General features: G+C 38.0%; 1 protein-coding gene across 9 annotated transcripts in view; it reads left to right on the top strand.

Annotated features, from left to right (window-relative positions):
• The window catches only part of VPS13B (vacuolar protein sorting 13 homolog B), a 797,029-nt gene that overhangs the window by 171,852 nt on the left and 608,269 nt on the right, over positions 1-16,908 (top strand). The window contains exon 19 of one of the 9 annotated variants that reach the window (XM_073794630.1): positions 14,444-15,356. The exons of the other annotated variants lie outside the window; for them this stretch is intronic. Within the exon in view, the coding sequence (XP_073650731.1) occupies positions 14,444-14,460 (17 nt within the window). The 3' untranslated portion in view covers positions 14,461-15,356. Of the gene's footprint in view, positions 1-14,443; positions 15,357-16,908 lie in introns of those variants that run through there. 9 annotated transcript variants of the gene reach the window in all.

Raw genomic sequence — 16,908 nt, forward strand, 5'->3', positions numbered from 1 at the left:
CATGCACACTTGAGAAGAAAGTGTAATCTGCTGTTTTTGGATGGAATGTCCTATAAATTATCAGTTAAATCTATCTGGTCTCTTGTGTCATTTAAAGCTTCTGTTACCTTATTTATTTTCATTTTGTATAATGTGTCCATTGGTGTAATTGAGGTGTTAAAGTACCCCAATATTATTGTGTTAGTGTCGATTTCCTCTTTCATAGCTGTCAGCAGTTGCCTTTTATATTAAGGTGCTCCAGTGTTAGGTGCATATATATTTATAGTTGTTATATCTTCTTCTTGGCTTGATCCCTTGATCATTATGTAGTGTCCTTCCTTGTCTCTTGTAACATTCTTTATTTTAAAATCTATTTTATATGATGAGTATAGCTACTCCAGCTTTCTTTTGATTTCCATTAGCATGCAATATCTTTTTCCATCCCCTCACTTTCAGCCTGTATGTGTCCCTGCATCTGAAGTGGGTTTCTTGTAGATAGGCTATATGTGTGTGTCGTTTTTGTATCCATTGAGCAAGCCTGTGTCTTTTGGTTGGAGTATTTAGTCCATTCACGTTTAAGGTAATTATCGATATGTATGTTCCTGTGACCATTTTCATAATTGTTTTGGGTTTGTTTTTGTAGTTCCTTTTCTTCTCTTGTAGGTCCTTCTTGTTTGTAGGTCCTTCTTTTGTAGGTCTTCTCTTTTGTAGGTACTTTTCTTCTCTTTTCTTTCTCTCTTAGAGAATTTCCTTTAGCATTTTTTGTAGAGCTGGTTTGGTGGTGCTGAATTCTCTTAGCTTTTGCTTGTCTGTAAAGCTTTTGATTTCTCCATGGAATCTGAATGAGGTTCATGCCAGGTAGAGTAATCTTGGTGGTAGGTTCTTCCCTTTCATCACTTTAAGTATATCATGCCACTCCCTTCTGGCTTGTAGTGTTTCTGCTGAGAAATCAGCTGTTAACCTTACGGGAGTTCTCTTGTTGTTATTTGTCGTTTTTCCCTCACTGCTTTCAATAAGTTTTCTTTGTCTTTAATTTTTGCTGGTTTGATTACTGTGTATCTCAGTGTGTTTCTCCTTGGGTTTATCCTGTATGGGACTCTCTGCGCTTCCTGGATTTGGGTGGCTATTTCCTTTTCCATGTTAGGGAAGTTTTCAACTATAATCTTTTCAAATTTTTTCTCTGGTCCTTATTTCTCTGTTTTCCTTCTGGATCCCTATAATGTGAATGTTGTTGTGTTTAATGTTCTCCCAGAGTTCTCTTAGTCTGTCGTCATTTCTTTTCATTCTTTTTTCTTTATTCTGTTCCGCAGCAATGAATTCCACCCTTCTGTCTTCCTGGTTACTTATCCGTTCTTCTGCTTCAGTTATTCTGCTATTGATTCCTTCTAGTGTAGTTTTCATTTATTGTATTGTTCATCTCTGTTTGTTTGTTCTTTAATGCTTCTAGGCCTTTGTTAAACATTTCTTGCATCCTCTCAATCTTTGCCTCCATTCTTTTTCCGAGGTCCTGGATCATCTTCACTATCATTAATCTGAATTCTTTTTCTGGAAGGTTGCCTATCTCTACTTCATTCAGTTGTTTTTCTGGAGTTTTATCTTGTTCCTTCATCTGGTACATAGCCCTCTGTCTTTTCATCTTGTCTGTCTTTCTGTGAGTGTGGTTTTTGTTCCACAGGCTGCAGGATTGTAGTTCTTCTTGCTTGTGCTGTCTGCCCAGTGGTAGATGAGGTTATCTAAGAGGCTTGATGGGAGGGACTGGCAGTGGGTAGAGCTGACTGTTGCTCTGGTGGGCAGAGCTCAGTAAAAGTTTAATCCACTTGACTCTTGATGAGTGGGGCTAGGTTCCCTCCCTGTTGGTTGTTTGGCCTGAGGCAACCCAACACTGGAGCCTGCCTGGGCTCTTTGGTGGGGATAATGACAGATTCTGAGAGGGCTCCCGCCAGGGAGTACTTCCTGGAACTTCTGCTGTCAGTGTCCTTGTCCCCATGGTGTGCGAAACCCCCCCCCACCTGCCCCGCCTCTGCAGGAGACCCTCTAACACTAGCAGGTAGGTCTGGTTCAGTCTCCCCTGGGGTCACTGCTTCTTCCCCTGGGTCCCAATGCGCACGTTACTTTGTGTGTGCCCTCCAAGAGTGGAGTCTCTGTTTCCCCCAGACTTCGACTTCCTGTAGAAGTCCTGCAATCAGTTCCCACTAGGCTTCAAAGTCTGATTCTCTAGGAATTTCTCCTCCCCTTGCCAGACCCGCAGGTTGGGAAGCCTGACGTGGGGCTCAGAACCGTTACTCCAGTGGGTGGACTTCCATGGTATAAGTGTTCTCCAGTCTGTGAGTCACCCACCCACCAGTTATGGGATTTGATTTTACCGTGATTGCGCCCCTCCTACCATCTCATTTTGGCTTCCCCTTTGTCTTTGGATGTGGGGTATCTTTTTTGGTGAGTTCCAGTATCTTCTTGTCGATGGTTGTCCAGCAGCTAGTTGTGATTCTGGTGTTCTCGCAAGAGGGAGTGAGAGCACATCCTTATACTGCGCCATCTTGGTTACTCTTCTCTCTTGTCTTTTTAAAAAAATATTTTTTTGCGGTACGTGGGCCTCTCACTCCTGTGGCCTCTCCCACTGCGGAGCACAGGCTCTGGACGTGCAGGCCCAGTGGCCATGGCCCACAGGCCCAGCTGCTCCACGGCATGCGGGATCCTCCTGGACCGGGGCACGACCCCACATCCCCTGCACCGGCAGGCGGACCCCCAACCACTGCGCCACCAGTGAAGCCCCTCTCTTGTCTTTTTGATGGTAGACATTCTAACAGGTATGAGGTGATACCTCCTTGTGATTTTTGTTTTGCATTTCCCTAATCATTAGTGATGCTGACGACAGTTCCATGTATCTGTTGGCTATCTGTATACTTTCTTTAGAAAAATGTCTTTTCAGGTCCTTTACCCATTTTTAAATTGTGTCATTTGTTCTTCCTGTCATTGACTTATATGAATTCTTTATATATACTGGATATTAATCCCTTATCAGATAGGTGATTTTGAATTATTGTCTCCCATTTCCTAAGTTTTCTTTTCATTTTGTTGATTGTTTCTTTTGCTGTGTAGAGGTTTTTTATTTTTGATGTGCTCTCAGTTATTTTTTTTTGCTTTTGTTGCTTGTATTTAGTTTTATATCCAATAAATGGCTGCTGATACCTTTGTCAAGGAGCTCCCTATGTTTTCTGCTAGGAATTTTATAGGTTTTATGTTGACGTCTTTAATTCATTTTGAGTTAATTTTTGGTGAGTGGTGTGAAATATAGGGGTCTCGTTTCATTCTTTTAACATTTGAATATCCAATTTTCCCAGAATCAGTTGTTGAAGAGATTGTCTTTTGTTTCATTCAGTATTCTTACCTCCTTATCAATTATTAGTATGTGTGGGTTCATTTCTGTGTTCTTGATTCTGTTCCATTGGTCTATTTGTCTGTTTTTATGCCAGTACCGTACTTTTTGGATTACTGTAGCTTTATAAAATAGTTTGAAACTGGAATGTGTGATGCCTCTAGTTTTGTTGTTCTTTCTCTAGATTGCTTTAGCTATTTGGGTTTTTTTTGTGGTTTCATGTAAACTTTAGGATTGTTTTTTTTACGTATTTATAAAGAGAAACTGCTATTGGAATCTTGATAGAAATTGCATTGAATGTGTAGATGTCTTTGGGTAGTATGGACATTTTAACAGTATTAATTCCTCTAATCCATGAACGTGGGTTATCTTTTCATTTATTTGTGTCTTCCTTGATTTCTTTCATTATTAATGTCTTGTTATTTTCAGTGTAAAGATCTTTCACCTCCTTGATTAAATTTGTTTGTAAATGTTTCATTGTTTCTGATGCTATTATAAATGGAATCATTTTCTTTATTTTTTCCAGATAATGTGTCATTAGTTTATAGAAATGCTGCTGCTTTTTTATATGTTAATTTTGTTTCCTGCCACTTTACTGTATTTGTTCATTCGATTAACAGTTCTTTGGTGGAGTCTTTAGGATTTTGTCTATATAAAATCATGTCATCTGCAAATAGAGATGATTTTATTTCTTCCTTTCCAAATGTGATGCCTTTTGTTTCTTTTTCTTGCTTGATTGCTGTGGCTGGGCCTTCCAGTATTATTTTGAATAGGAATGGTAAGAGTGGGTGTCCTTTTGTTTCTGATCTTAGAGGAAAAGCTTTCAGCCTTCCACCATTGAGTATGATGTTAGTTGTTGGCTTGTCATGTATGACGTTTATTATTTTAAGATATGTTCCTTCCATACCTGATTTGTTGAGGGTGTTTATCATGAATGCAGTTTGAATTTTGTCAAATGTTTTTTTGTGACTATTGAGATGATCATATATATTTTTTTATTGATGTGATTGTGTCACATTTATTGATTTGCATATTTTGAACCGTCCTTGCCTCACAGGGTAAATTCCACTTGATTGTGGTAAGTGATCCTTTTAATGTGCTGCTGATTTTGTTTTGCTGTTATTCTGCTGAGAATATTTGCATCTATATTCCTCTGGAATATTGGCTGATAGTTTTCTTGTAGTGTCCTTATCTGGCTTTAGTATCAGGGTAATGCTGGCCTCATAAAATGAGTTTGGGAGTGTTCCTTTTTCATTTTCTGGAAGAGTTTGAGAGCCTGGTTGTCAACCCTGGGGCCTGACTGGTCAGAACTTGCTGTCTTGTCACAGATGGACAGTCAAATAGATGAATGATGGATGAGTGGATAACCATGGATGCACAACACCTTACCACATGTGCATACAAACTGCTGAGTGGAAACATTTCAGTGAGCGTGATAGCTTGTGGCAAAAGTATATGTGTGTCTTTTTGGACAAAATCTTTACAATTTACGATTTGGAAGTATTCAAGAGGAGATGTCAAGGAAGCAGCAAAACCAAGGATAGCACCACCTGTGGATTCTGAATCTCAGGATGTGGGCAGGGCTGTGCTTTCTGATGAGTCATCTGTTAGGTCTTTGGGTAAATTAAACACTGAGCAAATTGTTTAACCAACATTGTGTCTTCTGGGGCCCCTTAAGAAGACCATAGCAGACCCTGATAATAGGTTTGGGGCTGGAGCCATGTCAGTGAATTAGGATTGGAAGACTCCTGGCAGAGTGGCTTCATGCTCTTTTCTCTTCCTTTCCCTGAAGTCTTTCATCTCTTGGATCATGGCCCTGCCAAGACCAGATTTAGCCTCCATCTGCTGTTATCTGGCTACTGAAGTACCTCTGGGCTCACCCTTTCTAAACTCTGCATCAGGAAGGCAAGGATTACCTGATCAGTCCACTTCTTAAGAATTATCAGTGGCTGTCTGTTGCCTTCAGGCTAAACTCAAAAGACTTTTGGCTTGGCCTCTTAGGACCTGGGTTCTCCCTAATGTCATACCTCATCTCTGGTTGAATCAAATCCTGCATACCTTGCTCTTCAAATTTCCTTGCCTTCATGCTCACCGCCCCCCGCCCCCACCCCCTCCCAAAAAAAGAAGTCCTGATTTATACTCTTTTCTACTTGAAATGTAACATTAATATTAATATTTAGTATTAGCATTAGTATTTCCTCTGCAAATACTTCTCTCATTCACCCAAGCAGAGTTAATTATTTTTTCCTTTGTGGTATCATTGTGGTTAATATATCAGCTCATTTCAACAGATGTTTAGTACCTAGTAACTACTAGACTTGGACCCTGTTTTCAAAGATCTCTCAGTCTACCTGGGAAATATAATATTTGATGTTTGATTACACGCATTATTCTATACTGTTGCTATTTCTGTACTGAGGTTTTCTGACAAAATCTAATATGCTGTAATAGATCATATTGTTTAGACACTCATATGAAGTATCTTTCAGTTATTACTTAATCATAATAACTGGATTAAAAATTTATTGCCAATATTCAATTAAAGTAAATTCAATAAGTCGTTGGTTTTACGTATCAAATATAACAACATTTACTCCAGATTTTATTGTCAAAAGTAAATAACAGATGGTTCTCTTACAAAAATTTTTATTAGTAAGTAGAAACAGCTTTTCTCTGTTTTATTGAAATTCAATTGATTATGAGAAGAAAGCATTAGAAAATTTCATGTGATTTTAGCTTAATATTTGTAAATTAGAAAGCAGAACTCATCAGTAAAATAGCTAATAATTTTTTCCATTATCTGACTTGACTTGTTTTTGTAGATCTTTCTCCATAAGAAATAGTTACTTTTTTGTAATTCCTTAGTTTTCTAAGAGCCTGCTTATACTCTGCACCACCTTACTCTTCTCCTCAGTAGCTACAGCCACTTGATCTCTGCTTGGTTTTTCATTCCTGCCTCATGTCTGGGTTTGATTCTGTCATTAATTTGGGAATGATATAAGGAATACACATCCAGGTTGACTCAGGAGCATCTACTCAACTTTGCAGTTAATCCTGCTTTGACCGTGTGCCTTAGCTCTATTGACTGAACTTCTACTTGAATTGTCCAAGCTTCCATGTTAAACTGCCATTTCAGTTCCTAGATGTCCGTTTGTTCTTCTGGGCCATTCCCTGTCTCATCAAAGACTAAGGACATGAATTTCCTTTTCTAGACTGCCATAGATTCTGGAGGCTTTTTCCTAATTTCAGCCTTGTGGATGTGGTACTCCCCACTAAATGTTACCAGACCTTTTTTGAAGGATCTACCTACTCACTGCCAATTGTACCTTTTTTTTTTAAAAAAGGTAATTATTGATTATATTACATTTGTCTGCTGGAATACTTACTGCATTGTTTCTCATTGGACAGGTATCTGATCTGACTACGTGGCTTTCAACTTTTGCATTTTTTCTGCATTCTCTAGATCAGGGTTGGCAACTCTAGATCACTGCTTGTTTTTGTAAATAAAATTTTATTGGAACATAACTAACTTTTTCCTTTAGATATTGTCTGTGGCATCTTTTGTCCTATAATATCAGTGTTGGGTAGTTGCAACAGAGATCATATGGCTCACAATCCAAAAACTTTTACTGTCTGGCTCTTTACCAGAAACATTTTGCTGACTGTTGGTATAGGTTATAACTTTGTACTCTTCATTTGATGCCTATTTAAAACATTGTACTTTTTATTTTGTAGAGATTTTATGAGAAAATTAGCATATTTATTCTTGTGACTTCCATGTAATTTTTAAATTCACTTACTCAAATATTAGGCAGAAGGTTAGATAATCTTCATTTAACTTTTTTCATTTTTTTTTTTTTGCGGTACGCGGGCCTCTCACTGTTGTGGCCTCTCCCGTTGCGGAGCACAGGCTCCGGATGCGCAGGCTCAGCGGCCATGGCTCGCGGGCCCAGCCGCTCCACGGCATGTGGGATCTTCCAGGACCGGGGCATGAACCCGTGTCGCCTGCATCGGCAGGCGGACTCTCAGCCACTGCGCCACCAGGGAAGCCCCAACTTTTTTCATATTTTAACCAACATTTTGTTAAAGTGTTTCATCCAAATTAGGTAGAATTGGGACGTCCCTGGTGGCCCAGTGGTTAAGAATCCGCCTTCCAGTGCAGGTGACGTGGGTTTGATCCCTTGTTGGGGAACCAAGATCCCACATGCTGGAGGAACTAAGCCTGTGCGCCACAACTAGAGGGCCCGCGTGCCACAGCGAAGAGCCCACGCACCACAATGAAAGATCCCGCATGCCACAACTAAGACCCAACGCGATAAAAAAAAACCCAAAATAGGTAGAATTAAGTGATTATGATAATTGATACTTTTTACCTCTGTTTAATCATCTACCCACAGTAAATCAGTCACCAAGTATTGTCAAATTTATTTTCTAAGTACTTTTACAATATACCTATTTCTCTCCATTTTTACTTCTGTCACACTAGGGTAACTCCATCATTTCTTTTTCCCCTTCCAATCCATTCTCTACCATGTGCCCGAGTAAGCTTTGAAGAATTCTGATGTGATTGTAGCACTCAGCCTTCAATGATTTCCTATTAACTGTAGGATGAAGACTCAAATCTGGCTCTATACTTTATTAACCTTTCAGTTTCTCAAAAGAGCTGTGCTTCTTTTTGTCCTAGGGCTTTTCTCAAGCTTTTCCATCCTTCTGCAATGCTCTTCTCCCTCTGTTTCACCTATTTATATCAACTTATCCTTCAGAGCCCAGCTTAAATGTCAGTTCTTCAGAAGATTCAAAAGTAGAAAATAGGTTCCATGAGACCAGGTACCATGTTTCAATTTGTCTTGCTGTATCTCCAGTAGGTACTGCTTTTTTTTTTTTTTTTTTTTTTTTTTTTTTGCGGTACGCGGGCCTCTCACTGTTGTGGCCTCTCCCTTTGCGGAGCACAGGCTCCGGACGTGCAGGCTCAGCGGCAATGGCTCACGGGCCCAGCCGCTCCGCGGCATGTGGGATCCTCCCGGACCGGGGCACGAACCTGTGTCCCCTGCATCGGCAGGCAGACTCTTAACAACTGCGCCACCAGGGAAGCCCCCTCGTATGCTTTTTTGAGTGAGCATTCAGAATGTAAATAGTCGGTAAATTCTACCAATTTTTAAGATCATCTCTCTTCCCTACCCTCCCCCTCCCCCGATCCTGCAACCCCCAACATCATCTGTAGTACAGTAGATAGGAGCTAGGAGGTCTCTCTTTGCTAGTGAATGAGCAAAGTCAGCCACTTAAACAATATAATTAAATTTGGGAGATAATTGTTAGTAAGAGAATACTGTGATTTAAGTTAATTGTGAAAAATGATTAAAATAGAATTGCTATATGGGTTCTTATGTCTGGGGTTCTCAGGATCCCTGCATTTGGAAATTCTCTAGAAGAACTCAGTAGACTTGGCATACAGTTATACTTACGGCTACGATTAATTGTAGCAAGATAGTAGGGATACCTGTCTGATCAAAGGAGAAAAAGACAGGTAGTTTGGAGAAATCCATACACAACCTTCCTTCTGCCCTTCCCTCCTGTGAAGAAGGTACAGTTGAACTGCTTTTCTCTACCAACAAAATATACAGTAACGTGCACTGTTTCTGCCCAGGGAAACCTGTTAGTGATTCAGTACCCCAGACTTTTACTGGGGGCTCCTCATGCAGGCAACCTCTATCTAGCACATTCCAAAATTCCAGACTCCCAGAAGGAAAGCAGGTGTTTAGTATAAACTATATTTTTTGTATAAAAGTCTAAGGAGAGCAGACCATTCTTATCAGTTAAGAATGAAGGCAAGTCAGGTTCCTAGATGCTGTCAGTCAAGGGCCAACTTCCCAGGTAGGGCTTTCTAAGGATAGCAGCCTTAAGCTTGCTACTGTTAGTTGTGGCATGCAGGCTCAGTAGTTGTGGCTTGTGGGCTCTAGAGCACAGGCTCAGTAGTTGTGGCGCATGGGCTTAGTTGCTCCGAGGCATGTGGGATATTCCCGGACCAGGGCTTGAACCCGTGTCCCCTGCATTGTCAGGTGAATTCTTAACCACTGCACCCCCAGGGAAGTCCCTGCACAGTTCTTAAAACAGTGTTTATATTACCTGACAGCATCTGCTTTTTATTCTACTTAGGGAGGTGAGTATTTTTAGCTAGATACATTCCTACCCTGAACAAAGTTGGAGAATGAGTTTTAAGTAGACAACTATCAGTCACTTTATTCTAAGATTTTTTTTTCATGTTTCCTATAGGGAAAATTTGAATGCCTGATGGGGCAAATCATGTGCAACACTTATTCTTGTTTGCTCTGATTAAGCTACATTGATCTTCGTTCTGTTCTTCACACGTGTACTCTAAACTCTCTTCTGCTTAAGGACTTTTTCCATACTGTTTTCTTTGCCATGTCCTTCCCTTTTTTGCTTGGCTTATCCCCACTTATCTTGGTGTTTCAATTTAGACTGTATCTATCTGTATCTGTCTACCCTCTCCCCCAAATCTCTTAAAGGGAGCTCCCAGATCACTTTCCAACTGTACTAAGATTGTTTGCTTGTCTTTCTCCATTTCCAGAGGAATATGATCTCATCCTAACATATCACATAAATGAATGAATGAATGAGTTTAAAATTTGGGTGGAGAAGGAAAGGGGAGTGCTGGAAGAAGAGGAGGTGGAAGAAAGATTTAAATTTGTGTAACATTTTTGAGAATTATGTATTTAGTAACTCAGAATTGTGATATCCAGTATGGTAGCTGTTACCCACATGTGGCTAGTCTGAATTGAGATGGCTGTAAGTATAAAATACTTAACTGGGTTCAAACACTTTTTGTAAACCAAAAGTATGTAAAATATCAATTTTTTGCATTTATTAAATATTAAATGATAATATCTTAGATATACAAAAATGTTATTAAAATTTCATCTAATTTTCCTTTTTAATGTAGTTACTACAAATTTTAAATTATATGTTGATCGAGAAAAACAGCGCATAAGTGCTTCTTTTATATTGGATTAGAAGTAGTTTGGGTGTAAAAGTGACACAAAATTTGCTGTTTACTTTTAAAATATCATTTAAGTAAATGATCAAAACAATTATAAGAGATCACTTGGCAGGTTTATTAAAATGTAGTAGTCCTTGTATACCCCTTTGAATAATAAATTATAATAGTAATAATAATTGTTAACATGTGAGTGATTAGCATGTCCACTTTTCTAAGTGCTTTATATGTATTAATGCATTTAATACTTAGAAGCTCTTTTCTTAGATACACAATTATTCCCTTTTTCCAGATGAGGAAATTGGAACACAGACATTATATAACATGTTCAAGGATACAGTCATGTCTGGTAATGATAGTACCTCAGAAGGTGATTTGCATGATTAAATGATGTAATATAATTTCGGATCTCTGGGAATGTGATTTATCACATACCAAGCATTCAGTATTTTTGATTAGAATCAAATTAAGAATTCATAGTTTTTCGTTCATACTTTTCAGCTATAGTATATATGGGTGTTTTTGTGTCCTTTATTCTTAGTAATATAGTGTAGAATCTGAGAAAACAAAAGAACATAAATATGAAGCTTATAATCCTTACTATTATAAAAGACATATGAGTTGACTCCTTTTCTATGCAAATCCTTCCAGGATAGAAATAGAGCTGTTATTAGGCTTCCCCCTCCCCCTGCCATATAGAAAAAGAAAACCACTAGCAGCTTGGCTTGCTTTGAGCCAAATCTGGTTGTACCCATTTGTTTACTTATTTTCTGTGGCTGCTTTTGCACTCTAGTGCTGGATTTGAGTAGTTGCAATAGAGATCCTATGATTCATAAAGCTTAAAATACTATCTGGCCCTTTTCATAAAATGCTTGCCTAATATAGGACCATACCAGTCCAATAAGAGAATCCAGGTGGCTGGACCACAATTAAGTTTGAATCCTAGATTTCCTTTGTCTGGTCTGTTACCTGGAAGGTATACCAGTTAGGCTCGCTTGGGACCACTGTCATAGGAACGTAAGGTACATCCTGCTTAGGAGTGTTCAGGGTAGAAAGCCGAGGTTTCAAAATAAGTACATACCAGAGGTTGGCAAACTAAATCTCCTAGGCCAAATCTAGCTTGTGGCCTTCTATAAAGAAGGGCTATAAGCTAACACTGTTTTTTTTTTTACAATTCTAAAGGGTTGGGGGAAGAAAAAGAGTAATGTGACAGAGATCGTATGTTGTCCACAAAGCCTAAAATATTTACTTTCTGGCCCTTTACAGGGAATGTTTTCTGACCCCTGTTGTCTTTATAATTCCCACTGCTTTTTTCCTGATTATTACCCTGGGAGGTGGTCAAGAGGAGATGAACCCTTTGTTAGGTACTTTACTGAATTATGTGGACCTAAAGAAGGTGAAAGAGGTAGAGTCAGAAATCTTTCTTAGTTGAGTTATGAGGAGGCCTTTCCAGTGCTCAACAATATTAGATGCCTTGGATTAGGTAGGGAGCATGGAATGTTCATCAGATATTCCAACTTTTGACATGTTGTGTGCCCTTTCTAATAGAAGGCACACCATTGTTAGCTGGTAAATGGCCTTGAACATGTAACAGCTTAATTTTGTTGGCCACATTGGTATGTGCACATTGGAATTTGCTGATCAGACTGAGAGTTAGGGGTAAAAAAGTCTGATATAGTGAATTTGGCAGGAGTAGGCTGGGCAGGGATGGGGTGGCAACACCTAGGGCAGTGAGGCCTTCATCACCACATTATAAACTGCTTGACTTTGGGTCATGAGTGGATCATACTACGGTGACCTCTGCATCAGAAAGAGTCCTTTACTTTTTGTCCAATCCATGATTGTGGATGTTTTGCCATGTCTGATACAGTGATGGATTCAGGCAGCAGTGGTGGCAATCTGGGTGGTGCATGTTTATTCCAGATGGTCTCATCAGTGAAAGGGTCCCTGCTGTGGGCATCAGCTTGAGTAACCCAGATGATTTGATCACCTGTGATTTTTTTTCTATAGGTTTTTTTTTTTTTTCCTATAGTTTCTTTTTTCTATAGTTCCCTGTGCTATACAGTAGGTCCTTGTTGGTTATCTATTTTATGTATAGTTGTGTGTGTATATTAATCCCAGTCTCCTAATTTATCCCCTCCTCCATGTTTCCCCTTTGGTAACCATAAGTTTGTTTTTGAAATCTGTGAGTTTGTTTCTGTTTTGTAAATAAGTTCATTTATATCATTTTAAAAATGCTTTTTGATTTGCTATTTCCGTTTGGCCTAGGGGTAGGGCACCTTACTGAGTCAGTTAGGGTGCCTACTTGTTCAAAGTCCACAAGTCCCAAATTGCGCCAATCAGAATCTTTTTTTTGGGTTTTGAACTTGGAACCAGAGAAAATGAGGTTAGTTTTTTCTAGTGGTAGAAGACATAAAATGTAGGAATTGGGAGTTATTATTGTTTTTGTTTCCTACCATGGCAAGGAAACACAACTCCAGAAAAGTAAAGTGATCTGAAGAGACCAAGGAGACAAGAGTTCTGGAGTCATTTGAGACTCTGGTACCAGTTTTTTCTGGGGCCTTATCCTTATCATCATCACTGGGTTTTCAACCCTTCTCCGTATTCTATAAACCAATTAATCTCAGCTTTTGGGTTAAGCTAGTTTAAGTTGGATTTCTGTTTCTGATCAATATGAGTCCTAACAAATACCTATCACTGTCTAATGCAAAGTATAATTATTGATGGTTTGGCATCTTTATCAGAGATATATTAATTGGTATTTCACCTAAACCCATTTCTATTTATTTATATTGATATCATGGAGGAAAGAATGAAAAATATATGCACATTAAATTAGGTATTATTTCTAAATTGGTCAGAGTTGTTATTCATATAAAGTGAATCTCTAAGACCAGGGAGAAGTATAAAAGGTTACAATGTACTTTGGATTAAAAGTAATAAAATTAGTACTAATTGTGACAAATGTGCCATACTAATGTAAGATGTTAATAGAGGAAACTGGGTATATGGGGACTGTTTGTACTCTCTTCAGAGTTTTTCTGTAAATCTAAAACTGTTCTAAAATAGAAAGCTTTTTAAAATAAAAATCAAAAATAAAACAAAAAAATAAAATTAGAAAGCAAAGATTTGATTGGAACAAACAAGAAAAGTTATGTGCTATACTGGACACCTAAGGGAGTATGAAGCTGTAGCTTGAACTTGAGTCAGTTCCATGGTGAAAGAGACAACCTAATTTTGGATTGATTCCAAATCAAAAGTTTCACCAGGAAGAACTAAGAAACTCTTCTTAATTTTATTCTTTAGTGATCAGAATTTTGAGCAGTATTGCTGATCACACATTAGAAAATATTTTTTAAAAAGTACCAGGGGCTTCCCTGGTGGCGCAGTGGTTGAGAGTCCGCCTGCCGATGCAGGGGACATGGGTTCGTGCCCCGGTTCGGGAAGATCCCACATGCCGCGGAGCGGCTGGGCCCGTGAGCCATGGCCGCCGAGCCTGCGCATCCGGAGCCTTTGCTCTGCAACGGGAGAGGCCACAACAGTGAGAGGCCCGTGTACCGCAAAAAAGAAAAAAAAAAAAAAAAAAAAGGTACTGAACAGGTTTAGATAAGCTATTTGAAGAGGAGGAAAAATGAAGGCAATTATAAAACGAGAATAATGTTTCAAGTTTTTAAAGCCAGAGAGGGGTTTTAATGAGTGTTCTCTAAAGAATAAGTCTTTGAAACTTATTCTGTTACAGTGAAAACAAAACTTATATATCCTAATGACTGTTGCTTTTCTAAGTTATTCTTTTGGTCTGTAGTTTCCAATCCATAGACACTGTCATGTTCACAGATTTTAAAAGTCTCTTTGAAATTGTTTTTTTAGCCAATTTAGAAGACATATGAGGAAATTAGTACGTTAGCTTTAAATACACACTTCCTTTTCTTTTAAAGACAGTGTCAAAGAAACAAAATGTAATCTTGAATATGTATCTAGAATCATGCCTTGTTTTAGAATATAAAGAGTTGTTGTGATTTGGTGTCACCTTACTCACTGTTCTTCACTCTGAAGTGTATTTATTTCTTTCAAATATTCAGACTCACCCCTCAAATGATCAAGATTTGTCATCATTGGGACAATTCAGAAGAATGACTTATAGGCCATAAATGTAGTTGTAAATAAGGAGTACCAAAAATGTTTTGATCAATGAAACATTGATGTAGTTATTTTCTGACTACTTTGAAGGACAGTTCTTGGCTGTCTGCTAGTTCACTATAGCATAGTCAGGACCTATGGTTTAAATTCTACTCCCGTGGAGCCCCCTCTTACCCAATTCCATTTACTAGTTGTGGGATCTTAGACATGTTGCTTAGATTCTTGAAGTTTTAGTTTTTTCATTGTAAAATATGGATAATAATACATTTTTCATGGTTTGGCTGTGATAAATTGCATTTATCACAGTGTCTGGTGTAATAATTGGTAGCTACTGTTATTAATTATATTGATAGAAATAATAAAATATGTCTTGGATTATTTCATGATTTTACAAAAGGTACAGGGTTTTCTAATTCTGAAAAGGAAAATAATGAGCTAAAACTAGGAGGAATTTAGTTTTATGGAAAGAAGAACCAGTGGGGTTTTTAACTCTCTGAAACTGGAAAAGAACAGGATGACAGTTCTTCATTGAATGGTGTTGCATTATTTACTTGTTTTCTAATCCTCCTTTCTTACAGAAATCATTGTGTATTTTTCTTGTAATAGCTATCAATGTACTGATCATAGGATGTTATTTAAATATCTCCATTTCCTTTGAATGTATTTTTTCCCTCAAGGCACGTAATTTTTAATGCGTACTACAAAAGATGGCCCTTATATAATTATTAAGGGTTCGTTATTGCTCTTATCTGAGTGATAAACAAATCACTGTCGGTATTGGAGATGATTTTAAGTAGTATGTTGGAAACTTAGTTTTTTTTTTTTTTGTGGTACGCGGGCCTCTCACTGTTGTGGCCTCTCCTGTTGCAGAGCACAGGCTCCGATGCGCAGGCTCAGCGGCCATGGCTCACGGGCCCAGCCGCTCCGCGGCATGTGGGATCTTCCCGGACCAGGGCACGAACCCGTGTCGCCTGCATCGGCAGGCGGACTCTCAACCACTGCACCACCAGGGAAGCCCGGAAACTTAGTTTTTAATTATAAAAATTATTTTTTTACTGCATATTGGAAAAAATTTTTCCCCTATGTTATACCCATGATTTCAGATATTATTGCTTAAGATAATAGTGGGAAAAGAGTTTGCTCATGAAATGAATTTATCATGAAGTAAAAGTAAAAAACTGTGGGCAAATTTAAAGAAAAATATTAACAATAGTATTAGCTAATTACTTATTTAGTGCTTACTGTGTGCCAGGCTCTCTTCTGAGTGCCTAATATCTATTGAGTCATTTAATCTTCAAAACGATTTTGAGAGGAAGGTTCTGTTATTATCCCAAATGAGACACTGCAGCTTAGAGAGATTGTCTTGCCCTTGGTTATAGATCGAGTGGCAGAGCTAGAACATCAGTCCATGTGCTCTGACAGTTTTCAAGCTCTTAGCCACTGTGCAATATTGCTGCTTCTTTATTAAGTAAATAATAGTACAAATGATACATGGATAGGGTAGCAGTAATATCATTAGTACACAAATACATGAAGTTTGTGAAAATTGATCTAGATAATATAATATTTCTAATCTCTAATGAATATATTTCCATATATACATATGTGGAATCAAATAGAGGTGCTTTCAAAATATTTACCAAGGTTATTCTAAGTATTAAATGAATCATTATCACTTTATCATGCCTTTAATATAATGAAATAATGCTGTATTAAAAGAAATCACAGTGTTGTGAGATATAGTAACAGTTTTTTCACCACTTCTACACCTGTTTCTGTGAAAAGGAAATATTCATACTTTATAACTAGAGAAAAATTTTTTTAGGTAATTTACAACTGTATTCCAAACTGTTTGATATTTTAGTTTTAGGATTTAACTTCCTAACAAAAGTCATGTGACATCAGCAGCGAGGTGCAGTGAAAGCTCTCTCAGGAATACTCTTAATAGAAAGGAAGACTTTAGGTCTGTGAGGTTGTGTGGGCTTGAATGTGATTTTTATTTGATATATGAGCTGTGACATAACTATTGCATGACTGAGATGTACTTGTAAGTGCCGTACTATGCAGATGGGTTTTTTCTGAAACAAAGCCAGAAACAAAATCTTGAATGTGTTCATTTAGTGGGGAAAGAATACTTCATAAAAACATATGGAAACATTTCTAAGTTTTTTTCATTAAATGAGGCTTTTACTTTCTAAGCATTTTTATGATTGTTTAAGTTTATATGTCATTTGCCTCATATTTTCCAAGTTTAGTGAGACATAGAAGTCTTATAGAACTGGGATGTTTTGAAACAACCAGATCACTTTTAGGAATGTACATTTTAGAATTAGATTAGATGATTATTAGAAAACTAGGATTGAATCTTGGATATATTTTTCCTTAAATGATTAATCATAAGACTGTC

The sequence above is a fragment of the Tursiops truncatus genome, chromosome 17, assembly GCF_011762595.2.
Source record: "Tursiops truncatus isolate mTurTru1 chromosome 17, mTurTru1.mat.Y, whole genome shotgun sequence".
Taxonomy (NCBI): Eukaryota; Metazoa; Chordata; class Mammalia; order Artiodactyla; family Delphinidae; genus Tursiops; species Tursiops truncatus.